The sequence below is a fragment of the Melanostigma gelatinosum genome (assembly GCF_949748355.1).
Source record: "Melanostigma gelatinosum genome assembly, chromosome: 1".
Taxonomy (NCBI): Eukaryota; Metazoa; Chordata; class Actinopteri; order Perciformes; family Zoarcidae; genus Melanostigma; species Melanostigma gelatinosum.
The window spans coordinates 17,774,834-17,798,415 of record NC_136634.1 but is presented as its reverse complement, the minus strand read 5'-3'; the positions used below and the strand labels follow the sequence as shown (position 1 = coordinate 17,798,415).

The window sequence follows — 23,582 nt, the reverse complement described above, 5'->3', positions numbered from 1 at the left end:
AGGATAAACTGCCTTTGGTTGGATGAATGTGGCTTGGTTGGAGGAATGAGAGTGAGACCTATATATAGGCTGCCTTGCATTGCATATTTTAGAAAGAATTGTTTGAATGTTTGAATCCTGTTGTTTTTCCACTGGAGAATATTCAATATATATGGGGTGTAACGAGAATATCGTATTGGTATTGAACCGTTCGGTACGAGGCTCACAGTTCGGTAGGCATGACGAACCGAATAAGTTTGAATTAAAAATTTTTTTTAAAAAATTAAAAACCTTTATTTAACCAGGTAGTCCCATTGAGATACAAAAATCTCTTTTGCAAGATGTAAGTAACAATACTAGATGTAAGTAACAATACTAGATGTAAGTAACAATACAAGATGTAAGTAACAATACTAGATGTAAGCAAGATGTAAGTAACAATACATAACATTAAGGAGCAGTTTTTGTTTTTTATGCTAATGTTTCTTATGCTAGTGAAAAGATGCTGGGATGAAGGGATGCATGTGCGTGGGTTGGAAATGCAGATTGGGGAAAAGAGGCTGCAGGTTGAGATATCCCTGATGCAGAGAGGGAGGAGGTGCCATAGGAACCGGCCCTCTAGACGGGCTGGTGCGAGTGACTGGGCTTGTCTGGGCGTGTTGTGCGTTGTGACCTTGTCGACGTAGCGCCTGACGCTGGTGGCTCGGCGATCGAGGGAGGTGTACTGCTCCCTTAGCTGTGCCATATACCCAGTGGCGGCTGGTCAATAGAGGGCCATGGGGCATGGCCCCACCATGAGCCACACAAAAAAAATTAAAAATTAAAAATTATAATAATCATAAATTATACAAATTGTCAATATTTGTGTTTTTGAACTATGGAATGTACCCAGTAATGTGTGTAAAATATGATATCTGCGCAAAATATATGCTTTTCCTGCTCGTCCTCTCCGCCTGTGTGCTCTCTGCTCGTGCTCTCTGTCTGTGTGCACGACACTCTGAGAACGCGCAGCTTTGTGGGCCTGATCGTTTTGGCCCAAAAGAGACGGGTCTATGAAGCAGTTTAGCCAATTGCTGATTCAAGATATAAATGAGTGACATACAATTTAGCCAATCAGCGCCCTCAAATAGATTCAGCTATGGGCCAGAACGATCAGGCCCCCCTCGCTGCGCGTTCTCGTCAGGAGAAGTCTCTATGCGTGAGCACTCCTCCTCCAAGACCCGTTTGAGAGGAGAACTTTGGCGGAGATTCTGCAGCCAAAGAGCTGATATCAGATCAGCCTGACCTCACAATCAGACAGCAGACTACATGCGAAGCTTCACTAGCTGTACACCAGACAGGTTTGGCTAGCTGGATGACGTCATGCTAATCATTTATTTAGCTTTTTAAAACAATGGGGACGGATCCAGCACGGACAGTTACGGGAGTGAGGGCTGAGGAGGTAAGGAAACATGAGAACTCTGTCACGCTACATATTAGACAAAGTGAACATCTTTTCTTCTACATAGTTGTCCTCAGTCTCATCTGCTTAACTTGGTCATGGAGGCATCAACATGTAATAGAGATGTTAAATTAACAGTGAAAACTCATCATAGCTTAATTTAACATCAGTATTCATAATTACACTTCATGTTTACTTCTCCTGATCTTTACCTCATATAACAAGGTCCATAGGGGCATCTCAAAAAATAAACATGTTGGATTATATTATATAAGTGTTATTTACTGATTGTTTTCGTGTTGGAATACATGTTAAATATTTAACTGCCAAGTAATAATGCGTGTTTGATTCTTACATTTTTTTTGCATTAAATCATACTGGGATGTTTGCAGAAATTGAAAAGATGGCCCTACCTAGAACATTTTCCACCAGCCGCCACTGCATATACCTACCTGCTCTGTTGTTGGAGCGGTCTGTCAAGATTCCTGACTTCACAGACGACCGTCGCCCCGAGGTCTGTTAAGGCCACAACTTCTGGACACAGGGAGAAATCGCCCCCCCCCCCCCCCCCCCCCTTGCAGCCATGCTGTCTCAATCGCCTCCAAAACACAACAGCAGGTTAAAGTAAAAATCAAATGGATTTATCATCCAAGAAGCATAAAAACAGATACAAACAGTGACTAACCGAATCACACAATTATTAACAAAACAAACATATGTATAAAATCAAATGTCAGATCCAATCCGAGCCACCCAGAAGGCTGGTCTGCCTCCTCGGTGGCCAGCAGAAGATCTCAAAACCCCCCAGAGTTTCAAACCCTTTGTCCCCCCAAAGTTGCATTCCTCAGCTCATCGATCAGCTCACTGATTGGCTGAAGTCCAACAAGCCCCACCTGGTCCTACGCTTCATTGTCCTAAACTTCACACCTCTCCCTGCCACTTTCACACCACCCCCACTCCTGCACATTCCTCAAACCCCATCTCACAGACACTTAATGCATGAAATAAAACTTAAAACCCTCGCAGGTTACGGACCCCAACAAGTCCTCCCAGGAGAGCAGCGAGGCGAGAAGGTCCTTCTCTTACCTCGTCACTGGAGCGACCGCTGTGGTTGGTGTGTATGCCGCCAAGACGGTGGTCACCCAGTTTGTCTCCTCAATGAGCGCATCAGCAGATGTCCTGGCCTTATCGCAGATTGAGATCAAGCTCGCTGACATCCCTGAAGGCAAAAACATGACCTTCAAGTGGAGAGGAAAGCCCGTTTGTCCGTCACCGCACAGAGAAGGAAATCGCAGCAGAGGAGGGTGTGAATCTGGCGGAGCTCCGTGACCCCCAGCATGACAAGGACAGTGATTAACCCCCGCTGGGTCATCGTCCTCGGTGTGTGCACCCATCTGGGTTGTGTGCCCATCGCCAACGCCGGAGACTTCGGAGGCTACTACTGTCCGTGCCATGGCTCCCACTACGATGCTTCAGGAAGGATAAGAAAGGGACCTGCTCCTCTAAACCTGGAGGTTCCCTTCTATGAGTTCACTGAGGACGTAGTCATAGTGGGATAAATACTGGAGCTCTGTCTCCGTTCCTCCCTGTAACATGTATCTTTTAGATGGCTCCGTGTGAGAGTGACATAAAATAAAACTATGATTGAGCTATTGACTTTTCCCTCGTAACAAAGTGAGTTGTTTTTCTTTGATTGATCTGCATCACTTAGCTTGATGTCTTTTGATTCGCAGACATTTTATTTGTTTTAATCTCGATCGATTTTTCATTCCGCACTATTTTTTAGCATTTAGTATTTTCCAAACAGCATTATGTAACAATGTATGAGGGCCGGGTGTGATCAGGTCCGACCCCTTTGCTGCCGCACCAATCCTGACATATTGTGTTGGAGCTGTGTGATGAAGTCAAAGGTGGGGCCTGTTTCATGGTTACCTAAAGTTGAGCTGGTAAAAGTGCTCATACACATGAACAAGAGGCCTGGGGAGCACAATGATGAGGATAAGATGACGGTACGATCAAGAAAAGCCACCGGCAATCTAAAAAAGTATCGACAAGTTGTGAACACATTCAGGAATGCGTCGGCCTGTTAATCAACTGGAAGGAACTATAGATCGAGATCAGGATGTTGTTGGTTTGTGACTCCAAAGAATGTGTAGATTGCTTTTTCTAAGGACCTTTTTATGAGTTTGTGTCAGACAAGAAGACAATTGTATACCAGTAATGGCAGCAGCAAAGAGTGCAAACTGCCAAGTAAGATAAAGAACGATTGAGTCACACTCCAGTCACTGATGGATTTAATCCTGAGGAACAAAGTGTGCTATGTACAACTATGAACCAGTGAAATACACAAACCTTTTTATTGATGAAATCATTTGAATACAATATACTGTGCACAGATGCAGGTAAAACCATTGTCTTAAACTTACATTACCATCAAATCAATCATCAATATAATCATCAAAACTATTTCAAACTGTACAGTTGGCGCTCATTCAGTGAATAACTTTTTGAATTGAAATCAGTGGCGTTGAACCGCGGTTAATCATGTGTAACTTCAGAGGTGACTCGTGCTGAAAGCTTTTATCACAAACGGAAACTTTACGGCAACCAGAACAGCTAAAGGGGATTGTTTCCTGTGTGTGTTTTCATGTGGACCTTCAGATCTCTGTTGCGCACAAATCTATTACAGCAAACTGAGCAGCTGAAAGGTTTTTCTCCTGTGTGGGTTCTCATGTGTATCTGTAAAGTTGAACGCTGGTTAAAAGATTTCTTACAGACTGAGCAGCTGAAAGGTTTTTCTCCTGTGTGGGTTCTCATGTGTATCTGTAAAGTTGAAGGAATGTTAAAAGATTTCTTACAGACTGCGCAGCTGAAAGGTTTTTCTCCTGTGTGGGTTCTCATGTGGCTCTGTAAAGTTGAATGCCGGTTAAATGATTTCTTACAGACTGAGCAGCTGAAAGGTTTTTCTCCTGTGTGGATTATCATGTGGCCCTGTAAATGTGAACGCTGGTTAAAAGATTTCTTACAGACTGAGCAGCTGAAAGGTTTTTCTCCTGTGTGGGTTCTCATGTGGCTCTGTAAATTTGAACGAACGTTAAAAGATTTCTTACAGACTGAGCAGCTGAAAGGTTTTTCTCCTGTGTGGGTTATCATGTGTATCTTCAGATGTTGTCTCTTGCCAAATGTTTTCTCACACTCAGAGCATCTAAAACGTTTCTCACCAGCGCTACATCTTGAATCACTGACACGGACTTCATCAGGTCTCACATAGTTCAAACCTGACTGAGGTTCTCTGGTCTTCTTCCCATCACCTCCCTCATCAGTGTCAGAAGAGTCTCCAGTCTTCTCATCAGTATCTGGTTCTGGATATCCATCTGGATCCAAGTTCCTGTCTAGTTCTGGTCCTCCACAGTCCTCTCCATCAGCTTCTGTTCCCATCTGTTTAGTTTGTCTTTGATGAAGCTGTGAGGACTGAGCTTCCTCTTCTTCATCTTCACTCTTCACAGGAGTGAATGAGAACTTGACATCAGCCTCCTCCAGACCTTGAAGCTGCTCTCCTTCCTGACTGGTGCAGTGTTCCTCCTGTTCTTCTTTAATGTGTGAGGGCTCTGGGTCCTCCTGTTCTTCTTTAATGTGTGAGGGCTCTGGGTCCTCCTGCTCTTCTTTAATGTGTGGGGGCTCTGGGTCCTCCTGTTCTTCTTTAATGTGTGAGGGCTCTGGGTCCTCCTGTTCTTCTTTAATGTGTGAGGGCTCTGGGTCCTCCTGTTCTTCTTTAATGTGTGAGGGCTCTGGGTCCTCCTGTTCTTCTTTAATGTGTGGGGGCTCTGGGTCCTCCTGTTCTTCTTTAACGTGTGAGGGCTCTGGGTCCTCCTGGTCCAGACTGGAGCTCCACTCCTGCTGCTCAGAGGGAACCTCTTCTTTAACCACCAACAGCTGCTGGACGTCTGCAGGAAAAAAGTAAACACACACAGAGGTGTTACAAAGACATTTTAGAATTGAGCAAATAGTCTCCTGGACATACACTTCCAGAGTATCAACAGAACCAGATAATACAAGAATGTAATCAACTTATGTGACCATGAACATATGAACCATTTTAAGCTGCCAAATCCATGTGGTGTTATCAAAGAGAACACACTTGTACTTTAAGTTGAAATATTTCCTGTCATCTAGAACCTGAGAGAACAAATCAGCATACATGCAAACTCATAAGAGGTGAAAGCGCGCGAGCGCCTCACCCGGAGATTCAAACCTTTGCTCTGTGACACACGCAACACTAAATGAGCACACACACACAATACTGGTATGTTCAAAATGTCTCAAACAAAAGGTAAAGGAAAAAGCCCCCCTCCTTGTTCCAGAGGAGAAGAAGCATGCAGAGGAGAAGAGGCAGCCCCCCCCCCTGCTCTCTTTCTTCCATCATTAAGCAGGGCGAATCAGCTGGTTGAAGTTTAAATCAAAAGGAATTTAATATATGAATGAATGAATGAAATTTATATCGCGCTTCTCACAGACAATAGTATCACAAAGTGCTTAACAGAGCAGACATTTAAAAGCATAAAAAACACAATGTGACCCTAGGGTCAATAAATTATATACACAGAGAAAAATAAAAAAATATACGAACAAATGCAAATGCAGTTACAAACTGAATTACACCATCAATAGTAATATTTCATGAAATAGAGGCCCCATCTGAACCACATGACAGACTGGTGTGTCCGCCTCATGGTCCAGATGAGGTCTGATTTTCTCCGGGGATTCAGTTTCTTTGTCCCTCCAAAGTCTCTGAAATGTCTCATATTACACATTCCTCAGCCCATCGATCAGCTCAGTGATTGGCTGAACCCGTCGGACTTCAGTCGGCCACTTCCTTGACCAATTCACCCCCCTTCTTGAAGGCTGTGCTCAGAAACTCCAGCAACATCCCTCTCTCTGACTTTATGGCGGTGTCATAAATTCTCTGGTTTCTCTCACAGTGCACAACAAATTCAGTAACTCTCCCTTTAGTTTAAACCTTCTACAAGTAAACATATTGTGACACATAATATCCATCGCTAGGAGCGCTTTAAAACTTAAATTCCTCACTATAGAGTGGTCTCACCTACGTCACGATCTCCTTAGTTACGAGGTCTGTCCGCCATGTTGGAGTACATACAGATCCTACATGGCGGCGAGTAAACAAGGAAGTGCGGTGAAAATACCATACCTTGAATCACTGGATAGTGCATCAAAGGTTCGCTACCTGGCCAAATTGAAGGTTATTGGTAACTTGGATCCCTATACGATGAGTGCAGATGGTTTCAGTGCCGATCCTACTTATCTTCCATCGGTAAACTACGCCAACATCTACACGTATCTCGTGAACACCCTCAGTCCTTACACAAGTAGAATATGGGATGTGTGGTTCTATAAAATGGTATAGAATTTGCAGGGTTGAGAAGTCCGGCAGTCCAGTATAATATCTCACTTTTTCATCATTATTTTCGAAAAATTCTGAATCAAACATGGATCGTTCATCGGAAAGTTCCTTTTTCAAATTCTGATTTTACGAGAGTCGGCGCTGCATCTCAGCTTGCATTGCTGCAATCGTGGCCCCACCGAGGTCTGTCTGGTTGGCTTGGTTATTCTTATCCTCGTCCTCATCCTCTGCTGCTGGTGGGCTGTCATATGCATGATCCGACGTTAAACTCATATCAAGCAATGCTGATGCTGCATCTCTGTGTTTCGCCTGTTGTACACGCTCGACACGTCTCTGGTACCGACTGCTGTCACGGGCCGATGAAGCTTCGGTAACCTTCTCATGTCCAAGTTTAATTTATATTTCCTTTATTAAATACTGTTCACAAACGAATTTGTAAATAAAATCACTGACCACTTATAAAGTGATCCGCACATACTCTAGTGCAGGGATTCCCAAAGTGGGGTGCGCGCACCCCTGGGGGTGCGCGAGCTGCCTCTAGGGGGTGCGCGAGAGGAAAAGTGTAATGGCGGTCTGATGGTGTAATAATATTAAATATAAAAAAAAAATGTAATTTTAATTTAAAAACTGTCAGGTGGGACATCTGAAGCTATCAGTCATAAAAGAGGAGAGGGACAGAGAGAGAGAGGAATCGGAGGCGAGGGGAACGGAGAGGTGCGTGGGGAGAGACCGGGAGAAGAAATCGAGTCAGAGGAAGATGAGACGGAGGAAGGGATAGCACAGACAAATCGGGAGCACATCGGCCCATCGCGGAGTCAAGGTGAAAAAGAGGAAACGAGAGTGAGCATCAGACTGGGAAAAAAAAGAGGAAATATTATGAAAAGTATGTGTGTCTGGGCTTCACTTGGATTGGCAACGCAGATTCCCCAAAGCCACAGTGCGTGGTGTGCAGTGAGGTTCTGGCTAACAGTCTGAAGCTCTTATTTACGTCGCCACCTGAACACCAAGCATGCCAGTGCAAGTCAAAAGCCCCTTACGTTGTTTATATCCAAATTGGAGGAGTTACAAAACAGCCAAAAACAACTGGAGTCTCATTCATGTGTTGGTCTATAAATGACGCACTACGGGCTTCATATCTGGTTACAGAATAGCGAGAAAGGGGCTACCGCACACAATCACTGAAGACGTGAGCTTGCCAGCTGCCAGAGAGATGGTGGAATGTATGATTGGGAGGAAAGAAGCAAAAAAGTTGGACATGATCCCGGTGTCCAACAACACTGTGTCGCGCCGCATCGATGCTTTGTCCGAAGACATCCTGGCTACATTAGTCGCTCATTAATTGTAAATTAAATGTGATAATCTGCCTCTGAGCCTGTGCGTGTGTCCTCACATCCGTATTGCTCTTTAAAAGTGACGCCTTGTGTCACTGAAAGTTATTGAAACTTTGTTGCAGTGTTTCAGGGCGTTTTCACACCTTCAGTTTGTTTGCTTTGTTGCAGTTGCTCCTTTGTTCGGTTTGTGTTCACACTGCAACATTTAACAGCGGACTAAATCTTGTAAACAAATGCCACGCGCGAGCAAACTGTTCTCTCATTGGTCCGATTCTTATGCGGCTATGAAGGCTTAAAAGGCTCTGTTGCGTCTTTTTTTTTTTTTTTAATTAATGGGGGGGGGGGGGGGGGGTGCGCGAACCCGGTCGGGATGTAGAAGGGGGTGCGCGGCCTAAAAAGTTTGGGAACCGCTGCTCTAGTGTACGCCAAATTCCATTCCTTTATATGTCGAGAGATGCGTGACAGCCATTTCTCGCGTCGTCGCTTGGATAGCTCCTTCGTGTCATTTCCTTGATGTGTAATGACCGCTGGCCAACGAAAGAATGATTTCTTGTCTATCAGCTCTGCTGCCACAACCAAAGACAGCACAAAAGTTCACCACCGATAGGTTATGCGACTCAGCCGTGCATGCCAGTGGCTTTGTGTGTACTCCAACATGGCCGACAGCTAAACTGTGACGTCACACGAGACCACTCTATACTTACACGTTTAATGCCTGTAAATACCGTTAGCATATTTCTACAGTAGCGAGAACCATCGCCTATACAAAATAAAGTGATTCGTTTTCATTGAACCCTGTTACTGGATGGCTTCATATTAACTTCCACTGTTACTGTAAAGCCGTTCTACAGTTACTGTAGAAGCTGTTCCGGTTTAATGTTAATGAGTGACCGCGTGGACTGAACCGGAACACGGAGGGGGATTCATGTTTCATCACGTTACGTTTTTTTCCTCCTAAATCTTGATAATGATGAGCGTTAGCCGTCGACAGTTCCGCATACAGTGGGACGTTAACTTAACCCAACAAGTCTGAACGGTAACGGAACTTAAACTTTAACGGAGGGAAATGAAGACGATGTAGTCATCTTAACGCTGATTGGCCAAGACGCGACACATCACATCAAATATGTTTTATTGCGAAGATCACGACATCACATTTTCTCCTCGTTTCTCCAATCTGAGAAACGCTGGCTGGCCAGTAGACCCCCCCAAAAAATAAAAACTCTACGGATCTAGTGAGAGACCTTTTCATTTAGTGAGAGACTTAGGATGCCTCAGTGTTCTACTGAACGACTAAGAACGTCTTTCGTTCCAGCAGTAGTCCGATTTTTTAATGCACACCTTTAGAGGTTTTTTATCTTTCTGATGTCGATCATGTTTTATATGGCATTGTCTGGTGTTATTTATCGTTTGTAATATGTTTTTGTCTGCTGTGTACTGTGTACTGTGTAGTCTGTATGAGTTTTTGGGTGGCAAGAGTCTCCCCACTGGGGATTAATAAAGTTTTCTAATCTAGACGACTCACGTGGATGATATATTTTGATTCAAAACGGCTTATTTCGCCGAAAAGCGACACGTTTGCAGGTATTAAATCAGGAGAAGAAGAAAACGACGAATTGCAACCGAGTCTCACTCCAAACTACATTAGAAGTTATCAGCCGGAGCATGAACAGTGTTTGAGAACTGAGAGAAGAAATAAAGTGAACCCACGTGCTCTTTGTATCCGGACTTCCGGGTTGAAAACAGCGTCCAGAAGTTCCCGTTGTCGCTTATTCTCCTCTTTTGAACGAGCGAGTTCCTCCTCGTACTCTGCTATCGTTCTTTCAAACAGACCAAATATCTCTTCATCAACCGCAGTTAGTCGCTGGTTGAGTAAATATCTCAGCATTTCTAGTTTAGACATTTTCACTTAAACACAGAAAGCTTTCCTCCAGACGAACTCCGTTAAAAACACCGTTTACTCTCATTAAGCTCTGACTAGCGCTGTGTTGGTCACTGCTGTCCCCGTCCGTCTGTTTCCAGGTAGCATGCTAAGCTAACTTCAATAGCTTTATAGGCTGCCAGGAGATGAGTCCTCTTCTTCTTCCTCTCCTCTTTCTTCTTCTTCTTTCACTTTAATGGCGGACTACAAACCAACGTTTAAGGCGCCACCTACTGGACCGGAGTGTGTAACATCATGACTTTATGACAGTTATCATTTAAACACAATGTTATTTATAAATACAATGAAACAAATAGAAATAAACGTCATATCGAAGTTATATTCTTTGATGCTCCACTCCCTTCCTGTATCTACCACTCTGTTCTTCAGTCTCTCTTTCCACCCTGAACTTCTTCCACTCTATCAGCACATGTTCTACAGTTTCTTAGTTGCATATCTCACATTTATCCCACTCTGTCTTTTTCATGATGTGTATAACGTGTCATTGAGTCCTGTATGTCCGAACCTTAATCTGAAAGTAACATCTTCTTTTCTTCTTTTACTTCCATCACTTCTCACTCTGACTGATGTCTGAATTTTGTTGTAATTTCTACCCTTATTGTCATTATTCTAAATTTCCTGCCAAGATGTCCCATCCAAAGCTTTTACCAGAGAATGTCGAGTACTCCCAACCATTGCACAGGACAGTCGATGCTATATTTCCGTTAAGTCCACCCTGAATACTAATCCAGTGTGATAGTGTTAACTCAGTTCTCCTCACATGTAATGGCAGTTCCCTGGATTTCACCAGCAATGCATTAGTGGGTGTGGTTTTGACTCGGGAGATGAGTCAGAGGAGAACCAGCCAGAAAAAAAGGTGAACAGATAAAAGTCCATTCAGACAAATATTCAGGTAAATATTTTAGGTACATTTTTACTTCACTCAATTTATTTGATAACTTTAGTTACTAGTAACTTTGCAGATTCAGATTATTAATACAAATGTAAACAATTAAATCATGAGGCATAGTTAAAATTCACCCCTCACCCCAATGCATCAATAATCCTAACTCATTAACATAAAATACATACTTATACATAATATCTGAAATAGACGTAATGCATAATCCGTACTTTTACTTTTGATACGTCTGTAGACTTAAACTTCTTCGACCACTGATAGTTACTATAGCTGCTGCTGGTAAACTTCAATCAAACTAAATAATTGTTTTCAATGAACAAAGTTGCAGGTTAAATGATTATCAACTCAGAGACACTGCACGATGTTGTCTATGTAGTAGGTATTAGCATTAAGAGACAATAAACACAACAACAAATACATTTTGTGCTGCAAGTAATTACAAACACTCACAAAATGCCACGTCTTTGTGAAAGCAGCCCTTCAGTGTGCACGCTCAAATTAGAACACCAGCTGGTAAACTGATAATGTTGAGTGGGAGTGAGACAGAGTGCACCGGCAGGTCAGCTTAAACTGGATCAGAGCTGCTAGTCAAAGAGTAACTGCCTGTTGAGTGAACTCATTGTCTGAAGCACAACAAAAAAAGCACAGCTCAGTCAAGGACTGAACAGAATAACACTGGAATACAACAGTACCGGATCTGGGGATAGAAATATATTTTCACTCAGAAACTATCACCAAAATAAGATCAAATAAATCATTTTAGCAAATCTGAATAATATAGTACAACCTCTATATCAATAAAGCTTTTTATTTGATCTCAGAGATACCAGGACACCTGGATTCAAAACTAATTAAAATCTTCTGCAGGACTGCTGTTTTGTGTCCGTCTGTGTTCCTCACTTTCAGTGGTACATTTTTTAAAACATCACATGATACTATAACATATTTTCCCATTACAGTGTCCCCGGCCCCCTCTACAAAACCAACACTAACTAGAAAATAAAAACTTAATTAGTCTACCGGATCAAGCTAAAGACAGTACCTAATCTGAGCGTGGACTCAATGAGCGATGCTCTCATATTGAAAGAACACGCTCTTGGATAAAGATAGGATGAAAGCTCCATCGTTCCTCCCCTGTGTGATGTTTCATGTGGTGTGTCAAATGTAATTCATACATTTTGTATGAAACCGTTATCACAAACAGAACCACTATGTCTCTTATATGATTAACAGTGCCATTGAGGAATAAATAATTCCTACATCGGATGAGTGTACTTCCCATAATAAATGAATCCAGGTATACAGCTGTTTTCACAATAACCGTATAACCTGAAACCAAGACCGTGATGGCGTCTGTGCAAATTTACAACATGTGATTTCAGATTTGATAAAGAGTCTCTTCAGCATCATAAAAACAGTTCACATTCTTTTCAAAAGACTCCATCCTTCTGAGCATGTGCACCCCTGAGTCAGGGTATCCCAGTTCTTCCACAGACACTAATCCACGTAGTGCACCTGCGCCTGGAGCTCCTTGGAGATGTACCCGAGAAGGGTCGCCGTCAGCTGCTGCTTCAGGGTGGCGTTGCCCATCACTAGAGCAGTTAGCTGAGCCAAATCTGTCCACTGAATGTCTCCCAGCACGGCCAGAAGACTACCATAAAGCTTGTGCTGCTGCTGAGGACTGAGCTCCATTATGATCTGAGGCAGCGGTTTGAACTGTCCACTGGTCAGCCAGCAGCCCAGAAGGCCTCCGACAGCACCGCCTACAGGGTAAGAGGGTTTCAAACATGTGGAATTATGATTGCACACACAAACACACACACGAGTGGGAGAAACTGTTGCATGCATTTATTCCCACTCACCGACTGCGATACCAAGAGGTCCCCCGACTAACCCTCCAGCGAAGGCCAGACCGCCCGCTGCTGCTGCTCCCTTCCCTGAGCCTTTCACTGTGGTCTGGATTTGCTGATTGGCAGATAACTCACAACACAGCTTCATGACATCATCAAGTCGATGGCACATACTGTGGATCAGATTTATACATTTCAGGAGACATGACAGAAATTATAACTGAAAGACACTCAGCAATCAATAAGCATAGAATAAGGACGCAGGGAAATACTGTCAGTTTGTTCAAATACAATGTTTACTCAGCTATTCACAAATCAACAATGTACAACATACTATAATATCCCATCAGACACTGACACACATTGTCCTGCATATATTGAATAGTGTGACACAGTGATTTTCTTATCGCAGTAACCACAGTAAACATTAACTGCTCGTGCCTTTTAAAAACTGTACCCTGTACGTATTTATGTTTAGGTTTCACACGCCAATACAGGTGAAAGGTCTTCTTGTGTTACATAAGTGTCACAATCAGGCTTTGCCGTGTGTGTTTTGCTGTAGCTCCTCACTCCCTTCACCTGTCCCTAATCAGTTCATTCAGTGCACCTGCCAGTCACACTCTCCTCATCAGCTCATGATTCTCACCTGCTCACTCTGCCTCCTTCACTACTTAAACCCCTGTCTCTCACTCACCCACTGCCAGATCATTGTTTTGTTTCGTACCCTCATCCGGTTTCCCAGTCTGTCGGCCCTGCCGGATTTCCCCCCTCGTCTTTGTTCGTGAGCTATTAAAGACCTTTTTCCCCTACTCTGACTGTCTGCGCTTGAGTCCTCATCATGCCTTGTGACAATATGTGTATTACTGTTTATTATGCAGAAGAAAAAAAACTCATCTACAGATAGTTATGATTAGTCATTGATGATTATTCAATATCCGGCTTGAAGCGGTGGAGGCGGCGCCGAGTAAACTCGGGGGTATTCCGGATCGGGCCAAGATATGGTGAAAGTGGTGGTGAGCCCGAGACCGCAACAGGGAATCTTGCGGGGGAGTTCGGCTGGCTGAACTTGAGCTTAAGTAGTCGCGGATGGGTTCGTACGGACTTGAGTACGAGTCTGGTCGGAAATGGTAGATGGGTTGAGGTGGACCATATTGGTTGGTCTTGCGGCATTTGAGGTGATAGACGACTGTGTCGGAGGATGGATGTGCAACATAGTAGCTGGCTACGTAATTAAATACTCTTATGTGCCAGTGGGTGGCAGTAGGTAGCACAATAATGACTATCCACCAATAGATTTGACTGACTGAAAAGCAGTATGATGGGCCTGAAGAAAGAAAAGGAGAAGAACATCTGAGCATGGCGGACAAACGGGTCGTCTGGGTTCTTCTGAGAGTCCACCTGAGTACCAAATGCCACGCTGGCAATAACGTCCATGGTGAAGCAGCCAAAACACCTGCAAAACACACACAGATATGAGGACAGGAAACTAAACCATGATACCAATAGCCTTTGTTCGCTGCGTGTCTGATTACCTGTGGATGTCAAAGGCCTCTCCTGACTCAGCGGAGACATTCAAATTGCTCATCAGGGAATCGGTGGCCGTGTTGATGAGAGGAACCATCTTCAGGAAAACATAAAAGACAGTGATACTCGTCACAACTGCTGAGAGTTTCTGGGAAAGGACAGACACTCATTGCAATTGAACTGTAAAGTCAAGATGTTTCAATATTTTATGTGATGAATAAAGACAAAAAGAACTTTATGAGAAACCCTCCAAAAGTCAGAACTGTGTTTTGAAAGGAAAGCGAATTGGACACAGGGACCATGAACTCAACACGCCTTGGAAATATGCCCCATTTCTACAAAGGAGTCCTTCACGTCCTCTCCGCTCCTTGCACCTGGACTGAGAAGCTATCTCCAAAATGATGCAGGTCTGATATTTACTACAGTTGCAAGCAGTGGGGCAGCACCACTATCAATTAACTAGACATGTTTATCAGCAGAACCAGGACACCAAAATAACCCTCCTCAATAGTTAAACCAAACTGGGGCTTTAAGAAACTGTTAATTCACTATAATCATGTCATACATTGTCCAAGTACAAATTTGGCTTAACAAATTGAAATAGTTTACAATACATCATCCAACTCCACACTTCTTGTCACGATCAGGCTTTACCTTGTGTGTTCTGTGTGTCTTTGTGTAGCTTCACCCTCCTCACTCCCTCAGCATCAGCCTAACTCCCGTTACCTGCCTCTAACCAAGCACTCCCTCCTCATCAGCACAACTCCCCTCACCTGTTCAAACCACTGTATCAACCCCTGTCTCTCACTCACTCACTCACTGCCAGGTCATTGTTTGTGTTGATGTCTACCCGCCCGTTTCTGCTCGTCCTGTTCCCGGTTTCCCCGTCTGCCTGCGCTGCCTCGTTTCCCGCTGGATTTTCCCCCTCGTCTCTTATCTTGTGCTTGGACTCCCTGTTGTGTGGTAAATATTCCCTTTGTGTTTAATTAAACGCCTGCTTCACGCTACTGTGCCTGGTCTGCGTTTGAGTCCTCCATCATGCCCCGTGACACTTCTAACCATCCATCTGTGACAGACAGTGAGTTATCAGACATCTTATCAGATATCTTGCATCGGCTCCTTTCTAATTGGCAAATTTTAAGACCACGAAATAACATTCTTCGTAATGAATACCGGCTGATAATAATTGGCACCCACTCATGTCTCACCTCTTTCATCTTGACAGCACTGAATGACGGGGTCAGGATGCTCCGCACTCTCTTCCAGCGTTCATTCCTCAGCATGAGCAGACAGTCAGTCATGGGCTTGGTACCAAAGCGATGATTCTGCACAAATAGACAGAGTCAATGCACAAACATCTGTAATCAGTTTACGCATACATGGAATTTGTCTCCGGTTTCCACTCCGCTCTCAATGTACAAACACAAATTTACAAGAAACAAGAAAAAATATATATAAAGAATAAAAAAGGGCAGCAAAAAAGTAGAACGGATGTAGGTATAAACATTTAACAGCTATATACAATATAAGTATAAATATATATCCGAAAGAAAAAGTGTATATATATATATATACACACACATGTGAACATAAACCTAGAGACAATGGCATGAATTGAGGCGATAGTGCAAGTGGTGGTATTAGTGCAGTATAACTTATTTATTGTTCATCAGAGTGATGGCCAGTGGAAAGAAGCTGTTCCTGTGTCTGGTGGTTTTGGCGTACAGAGTCCTGTCGCGCCTTCCAGAGGGGAGGAGTTGGAACAGCTAATGTCCACGGTGTGAGGGGTCTGCCGTGATCTTTCCAGCCCGTTTCCTGACTCTGGAGGTGTACAAGTCCAGGATGGAGGGCAAGCTGGAACCAATGATCCTCTCTGCAGACCTGACAATCCGTTGCAGTCTGTTTCGGTCCTGTTTGGTGGCCGATCCAAACCCCACAGTGATGGAAGAACAGACTGGATGATGGCTGAGTATAACAGGATCAGCAGCTCCTGAGGCAGGTTGAACTTCCTGAGCTGGCGCAGGAAGTACAACTTCTTGGGCCTTTTTCCGGATAGTGTCGATGTTGGGAGCCCACTTCGGGTCCTGGGAGATTGTGGATCCCAGAAACTTGAAGGTCTCCACAGCGGACACAGTGTTGTTTAGTATGGTGAGGGAAGGGGGGGGGGGCAGTGTTGGGGGGCTCCTCCTGAAGTCCACTGTCATCTCCTCAGTTTTGAGCTTGTTCAGTTCCAGGTTGTTCTGACCACACCAGAGGACCAGCTGTTCAACCTCCCGCCTGTACGCAGACTCATCACCGTCCCTGATGAAGCCGATGACTGTTGTGTCGTCTGCGAACTTCAGGAGTTCAACAGACGGGTCCTCTGAGGCGCAGTCGTTGGTGTAGCGGGAGAAGAGCAGTGGGGAGAGTACACATCCCTGGGGGGCGCCAGTGCTGATGGTCCGGGTGCTGGATGTGATTTTTCCCAGCCTCACCTGCTGCGTCCTGTCAGTCAGGAAGTTGTGATCCACTGACAGGTGGAGGCTGGCACAGTGAGCTGGGAGAGTTTGGGTTGGAGTATTGCTGGGATGATGGTGTTGAACGCTGAGCTGAAGTCCACAAACAGAACCATTGCATATGACCCTGGGGAGTCTAGGTGTTTCAGCATGTAGTGCAGTCCCATGTTGACTGCATCATCCACCGACCTGTTTGCATGGTAGGCAAACTGCAGGGGGTCCAGCAGGGGTCCTGTGATGTCCTTCAGATGGGTCAACACCAGTCTCTCAAAGGATTTCATGACCACAGACGTCAGGGCGACGGGCCTGTAGTCATTTAATCCTGTGATGGAGGATTTCTTGGGGACCGGGATGATCGTGGAGCGTTTGAAGCAGGAAGGGACTTCACGGAGCTCCAGTGACCGGTTGAAGATCTGTGTGAAGATGGGGGCCAGCTGGTCAGCACAGACTTCGGGCAGGAGGGTGACACACCGCCTGGGCCTGGTGCCTTCCTGATCTTCTGTCTGTGGAAGAGCCGACTCACATCCTCTTCGCAGATCCTCAGTGCCGGTGGGGGGGGGGGGGGGGGGGGGGGTCGGTTGGAAGAGGTGAGAAGGAGGCAGGAGGTGTAGGTGGTTGTTTGATGGTGGGGGGGGTGAGAGTAGGCTTATCAAACCTGCAATAGAAGACGTGAGCCCATCCAGGTCTGTAGCAGCAGCCTCGAAAACACTCCAATCAGTGCAGGCAAAGCAGGACTGTAGCTCCAGCTTTGCCTCGTTGGTCCATCTCTTCAGTGTTCACCACAGGCTTTGCAGATTATAATTTCTGCCTGTAGGTCGGGAGAAGATGAACCGGACAGTGATCAGAGAGTCCCAGAACTGCACGGGGGAGTGAGCGGTATGCATCCTTTATTACAGTGTAGCAGTGGTCCAGTGTGTTTTTGTCCCTGGTGCTACACTTAATATGTTGTCTGTATTTTGGCAGTTCTTTGCTGAGGTTTGTCTGTTGAAGTCCCCAAGAACAATGAGCAGGGAGTCTGGATGTTTGTGCTCCATGTTGGTGATCTGCTCAGCCAGGTGTTGGAGCGCCTCACTCACACAGGCCTGAGGTGGGATGTAAACACCGACCAGAATGAACGAGGAAAACTCCCGCGGTGAATAAAAAGGTTTGCAGTCTATTTAGTGTTTCTAGGTGAGGGCTGGATGATTCCTTTAACACTGTGACATCTTATCATTACATCATTGGGGCTTATACTGAAAGTGTACATGTACATATGCATGCTTTGGTTAATGTCCTCACCCGTCTGTTTGTGAAGCTGCTGAAGTCCCTGACCATCACCTGTCTGAGCATGTCAGGGTCCGCTATCACCACCACCGGTGTCCGGCCCAAATAATACCTAGAATATACCACATGGAGCCAACAATCTTAGTGTTGACAAGAGGTTCTTACCAAGCAAGTGTTGATTTCATTTTATAGTGTGAAAGAATTAGAACCAACAACATGTTCAGACCATCATTTCATCAGATGCTGACGCAGAGAATATTTCTTCTACTTACCCACAAACTCTGCCATGAGTCTTTATGAGATCATTGATCGGTTTGAAAAAACCCTGAAAATGAAACAAAGAACAACCTCACAACATATGACAAATAACATCCCAAAACATCAGAAAGGAACCAGAGGAGCTCTTCATAAGAAAGAAATAACTCCATGTTAGAGACAGATTGGTATTTGGGCTGTTGAGGTAACAGTATGACAGTCAATCCGCTGTATGACTCTGTGGGAGCTGCATATATGCTAGGTTTTGTTAGCTTACTTGTTAATCAAAAGCCCTGCCTCATTTTAAGACACTGAAACTTGCTTGATAAATGTCTGTAGTGGGAGGTACAGGGGCCATGGCCACCTTGTTTGATGACTAAATCACATCAGGATGTGCTGTGCAGAGACACATCTGTATACCATAAACACCTGGAATATCAGTGTTTAATGTTACATAAAAACAGAGATGATCCTCAAGCTCCCTGGAAGCAGCCACAGGTGTGCGAATTGGTCAGCTGACAGGTGCACCGATTGCCCCGAGTTCATTCACACACCTTAATCCAACTGAAGAGAATAAATGCTTTCAAATGGAACCTGCTGAATGTTTCTTCTTCTGCTTTCATAGCAATTAAATATAGTTCGGTGCATTCCTGTAATGACGATGTTGTTCAGTGGGTAAAATGTCTTGTTCAAATCTGTTTTTAACAGTAGTTAAAGATCAATTAAAAAAAAGGTTAGAGACTGAGGTGTTTCTTAGTTTGATGGAAATTGCAGCAATATCTTACCTGGCGAAACATGAATGTGTTGCCAAAGAAAGGTACTGGCTTTGGATGTTTGATTCCACATCGAGAAAGGACTGAATAGGGGTAAATTGAATACCTTGAAGACAAAGAGTAGAGTTGTGTTGATGGAGAAAAGAAATAAAGCAAATGCATCCCCAAATAATCCTGCCATTGGTTTATAGTCGGCCTTGTGAGATATTCCTTCCCCATAAAATGCTATCAGAAAGCCCAACATGCCAAACCGAATGGGGACTGTTATGAATATCTGAATTTACACAAAACGTGCGTTATACATTAGTAGATAACTTAACTTAATTTCCGTGATGCAGCTTCACAAACAGGGATATAAAGCATTGACTCACCAGTAGAGAAGACCCAGAAAGACGAGGAAGAGGCTGAGTGTCACAGACAGTCCGCTGGCCACATTTAGGACGTCGACTAAAGCCTCCATAGTGTAAAAACTCCTCAGTTCCCCACTGCCAGCTCCTTAAATGTAAAACGGAAAAAGATTAGGTCAGCGTAAAAGCTGCTGTTCACGACACGTTAGTCACCAGCACAAGTAGATCATCTACAATTTTTTAATTGTTTTTAAATCTCCTTTTCTTTTGCCTTGTGTTTTGATGCTTTTAATGGTTTTATATGAAGCACTTTGAATTACCTTGTTGTTGAAATGTGCTATACAAATAAACTTGCCTTGCCTTACAAACTATTCCTGTTCTGACCAACGTGTTCTGTGAGTTAGTTATATTGTGGTTTCTCAGTATCGTGGCTGAACATGTAGACCACATCTTTCATACTAGTTCAACAGAGGAAAGACAAAGACTGCATCTCTTTGTGGTTCAGGCTGGTTTGTCTCCTATTGATGAGTTTCTAAGACGACTTGTAAAGTATTTGTTTCCGCAGTTTTGTCTGAAGAGTGCTCACCTTTCCCCACTTTTTAACGATGGGGGCATGTCTATTCTTCCCGTGTTTGGCACCGATGCTGCGTCTTAAACATGTTCACGTGCCACAGTTGAACAGTGCCGTTACCTAAAGCACACGCTCTTAAACAGCTAACCATACATCTTATCTTTATTCCAGTTGAAATGCGTGTTTAAAACCACCAAAGACAGACTGTAGGTCATTTGTGACGCTCGGCTACTGACGCAGGCTACAACAAAGTATCGCAGGTTATTCCTCCCGTTCGTTCGTCTCTTTGCTGCCCGTTGTGTATGATCATGTACCATTCAGCGCCTTTATTAGATCTGGAGAGAGTTGTTACTGGAACAAAAGGACGTGAGTGCGCTTACCTAACAGTCCCTTCCCTTATCCATGTTATCATGAGGTCCTCTTCGTGCTGTTAGTAGGTCGCAACCCAAAAGAAAGCTGAGGCGCATACTGCCACCCACTGTATGGGAGCGTAAAGCGTCCAACACGAGTTTACTGGTGCCTGTATACAGGAATACATAAACAAATACAATATATGAAATATAATATTGGCGGAGCCCGTACGAAATACAACGGAGTTTGTGCGAACTGTATTATCCAGTGGAGGGATCAGCAAGACCTTGATCTAGCGCTATAGGGGACGCCCCGATCCTTGGTCGGATAAACGAGCCTTGGAAGGATAAACTGCCTTTGGTTGGATGAATGTGGCTTGGTTGGAGGAATGAGAGTGAGACCTATATATAGGCTGCCTTGCATTGCATGTTTTAGAAGGAATTGTTTGAATGTTTGAATCCTGTTGTTTTTCCACTGGAGAATATTCAATATATATGGGGTGTAACGAGAATATCGTATTGGTATTGAACCGTTCGGTACGAGGCTCACAGTTCGGTAGGCATGACGAACCTAATAAGTTTGAATTTAAAAAATTTAAAAAAAAATTTAAAACCTTTATTTAACCAGGTAGTCCCATTGAGATACAAAAATCTCTTTTGCAAGATGTAAGTAACAATACTAGATGTAAGCAAGATGTAAGTAACAATACATAACATTAAGGAGCAGTTTTTGTTTTTTATGCTAATGTTTCTTATGCTAGTGAAAAGATGCTGGGATGAAGGGATGCATGTGCGTGGGTTGGAAATGCAGATTGGGGAAAAGAGGCTGCAGGTTGAGATATCCCTGATGCAGAGAGGGAGGAGGTGCCATAGGAACCGGCCCTCTAGACGGGCTGGTGCGAGTGACTGGGCTTGTCTGGGCGTGTTGTGCGTTGTGACCTTGTCGACGTAGCGCCTGACGCTGGTGGCTCGGCGATCGAGGGAGGTGTACTGCTCCCTTAGCTGTGCCATATACCCAGTGGCGGCTGGTCAATAGAGGGCCATGGGGCATGGCCCCACCATGAGCCACACAAAAAAAAATAAAAAATAAAAAATTATAATAATCATAAATTATACAAATTGTCAATATTTGTGTTTTTGAACTATGGTTTGTACCCAGTAATGTGTGTAAAATATGATATCTGCGCAAAATATATGCTTTTCCTGCTCGTCCTCTCCGCCTGTGTGCTCTCTGCTCGTGCTCTCTCTCTGTGTGCACGACACTCTGAGAACGCGCAGCTTGGTGGGCCTGATCGTTTTGGCCCAAAAGAGACGGGTCTATGAAGCAGTTTAGCCAATTGCTGATTCAAGATATAAATGAGTGACATACAATTTAGCCAATCAACGCACTCAAATAGATTCAGCTATGGGCCAGAACGATCAGGACCCCCTCGCTGCGCGTTCTCGTCAGGAGAAGTCTCTACAGGCGAGCACTCCTCCTCCAAGACCCGTTTGAGAGGAGAACTTTGGCGGAGATTCTGCAGCCAAAGAGCTGATATCAGATCAGCCTGACCTCACAATCAGACAGCAGACTACATGCGAAGCTTCACTAGCTGTACACCAGACAGGTTTGGCTAGCTGGATGACGTCATGCTAATCATTTATTTAGCGTTTTAAAACAACGGGGACGGATCCAGCACGGACAGTTACGGGAGTGAGGGATGAGGAGGTAAGGAAACATGAGAACACCAGGACACACATGGAGAACTCTGTCACGCTACATATTAGACAAAGTGAACATCTTTTCTTCTACATAGTTGTCCTCAGTCTCATCTGCTTAACTTGGTCATGGAGGCATCAACATGTAATAGAGATGTTAAATTAACAGTGAAAACTCATCATAGCTTAATTTAACATCAGTATTCATAATTACACTTCATGTTTACTTCTCCTGATCTTTACCTCCTATAACAAGGTCCATAGGGGCATCTCAATAAATAAACATGTTGTATTATATTATATAAGTGTTATTTACTGATTGTTTTCGTGTTGGAATACATGTTAAATATTTAACTGCCAAGTAATAATGCGTGTTTGATTCTTACATTTTTTTTGCATTAAATCATACTGGGATGTTTGCAGAAATTGAAAAGATGGCCCTACCTAGAACATTTTCCACCAGCCGCCACTGCATATACCTACCTGCTCTGTCAAGATTCCTGACTTCACAGTCGCCCCGAGGTCTGTTAAGGCCACAACTTCTGGACACAGGGAGAAATCGCCCCCCCCCCCCCCTTGCAGCCATGCTGTCTCAATCGCCTCCAAAACACAAAAGCAGGTTAAAGTAAAAATCAAATGGATTTATTATCCAAGTCCTCCCAGGAGAGCAGCGAGGCGAGAAGGTCCTTCTCTTACCTCGTCACTGGAGCGACCGCTGTGGTTGGTGTGTATGCCGCCAAGACGGTGGTCACCCAGTTTGTCTCCTCAATGAGCGCATCAGCAGATGTCCTGGCCTTATTGAGATCAAGCTCGCTGACATCCCTGAAGGCAAAAACATGACCTTCAAGTGGAGAGGAAAGCCCGTTTGTCCGTCACCGCACAGAGAAGGAAATCGCAGCAGAGGAGGGTGTGAATCTGGCGGAGCTCCGTGACCCCCAGCATGACAAGGACAGTGATTAACCCCCGCTGGGTCATCGTCCTCGGTGTGTGCACCCATCTGGGTTGTGTGCCCATCGCCAACGCCGGAGACTTCGGAGGCTACGACTGTCCGTGCCATGGCTCCCACTACGATGCTTCAGGAAGGATAAGAAAGGGACCTGCTCCTCTAAACCTGGAGGTTCCCTTCTATGAGTTCACTGAGGACGTAGTCATAGTGGGATAAATACTGGAGCTCTGTCTCAGTTCCTCCCTGTAACATGTATCTTTTAGATGGCTCCGTGTGAGTGACATAAAACTTGTGTATTTACTATTAAAGACATATTTCCAACTCTATGATTGAGCTATTGACTTTTCCCTCGTAACAAAGTGAGTTGTTTTTCTTTGATTGATCTGCATCACTTAGCTTGATGTCTTTTGATTCACTGACATTTTATTTGTTTTAATCTCTATGGATTTTTCATTCCGCACTATTTTTTAGCATTTAGTATTTTCCAAACAGCA

The 23,582-nt window shown here is 44.3% G+C and overlaps 2 protein-coding genes and 1 pseudogene across 6 annotated transcripts; 2 read left to right on the top strand and 1 right to left on the bottom strand.

Moving 5' to 3' along the window:
• The first annotated feature begins 1,823 nt into the window (after positions 1-1,823).
• On the top strand, positions 1,824-2,996 carry LOC306785010 (cytochrome b-c1 complex subunit Rieske, mitochondrial-like; annotated as a pseudogene). Its single transcript has 2 exons — positions 1,824-1,934; positions 2,447-2,996. The product of its transcript is annotated as a cytochrome b-c1 complex subunit Rieske, mitochondrial-like (transcript).
• A 9,504-nt stretch (positions 2,997-12,500) lies between these two features.
• LOC306778620 (protein C19orf12 homolog) lies at positions 12,501-20,528 on the bottom strand. 4 transcript variants are annotated; one of them, XM_079270222.1, is made up of 9 exons: positions 20,475-20,528; positions 19,548-19,671; positions 19,189-19,282; positions 18,421-18,473; positions 18,164-18,260; positions 15,599-15,715; positions 14,399-14,487; positions 14,171-14,319; positions 12,931-13,039 (listed from the first exon to the last, which is right to left on the bottom strand). In XM_079270222.1, the coding sequence occupies exons 2-9, from the start codon at positions 19,634-19,636 to the stop codon at positions 13,011-13,013; spliced, it is 717 nt and encodes a 238-aa protein (XP_079126348.1). In that variant the 5' UTR covers positions 19,637-19,671; positions 20,475-20,528; the 3' UTR covers positions 12,931-13,010. The 4 variants fall into 4 exon arrangements, with proteins under 4 accessions (XP_079126349.1, XP_079126350.1, XP_079126348.1 ...); XM_079270221.1 differs by lacking the exon at positions 12,931-13,039 and having other exon boundaries at positions 13,224-14,319; XM_079270223.1 differs by lacking the exons at positions 14,399-14,487; positions 15,599-15,715; positions 18,164-18,260; ... (2 more) ...; positions 19,548-19,671; positions 20,475-20,528 and adding an exon at positions 12,501-12,779 and having other exon boundaries at positions 12,879-13,039; positions 14,171-14,273.
• Positions 20,529-22,778: 2,250 nt separating this feature from the next.
• On the top strand, positions 22,779-23,304 carry LOC306785000 (cytochrome b-c1 complex subunit Rieske, mitochondrial-like; the record flags this gene model as incomplete). The annotated part of the gene is given in 4 exon segments (XM_079279219.1): positions 22,779-22,935; positions 22,938-23,004; positions 23,006-23,092; positions 23,094-23,304. Coding segments are annotated over 4 exon segments (522 nt in total).
• Positions 23,305-23,582: the final 278 nt, after the last annotated feature.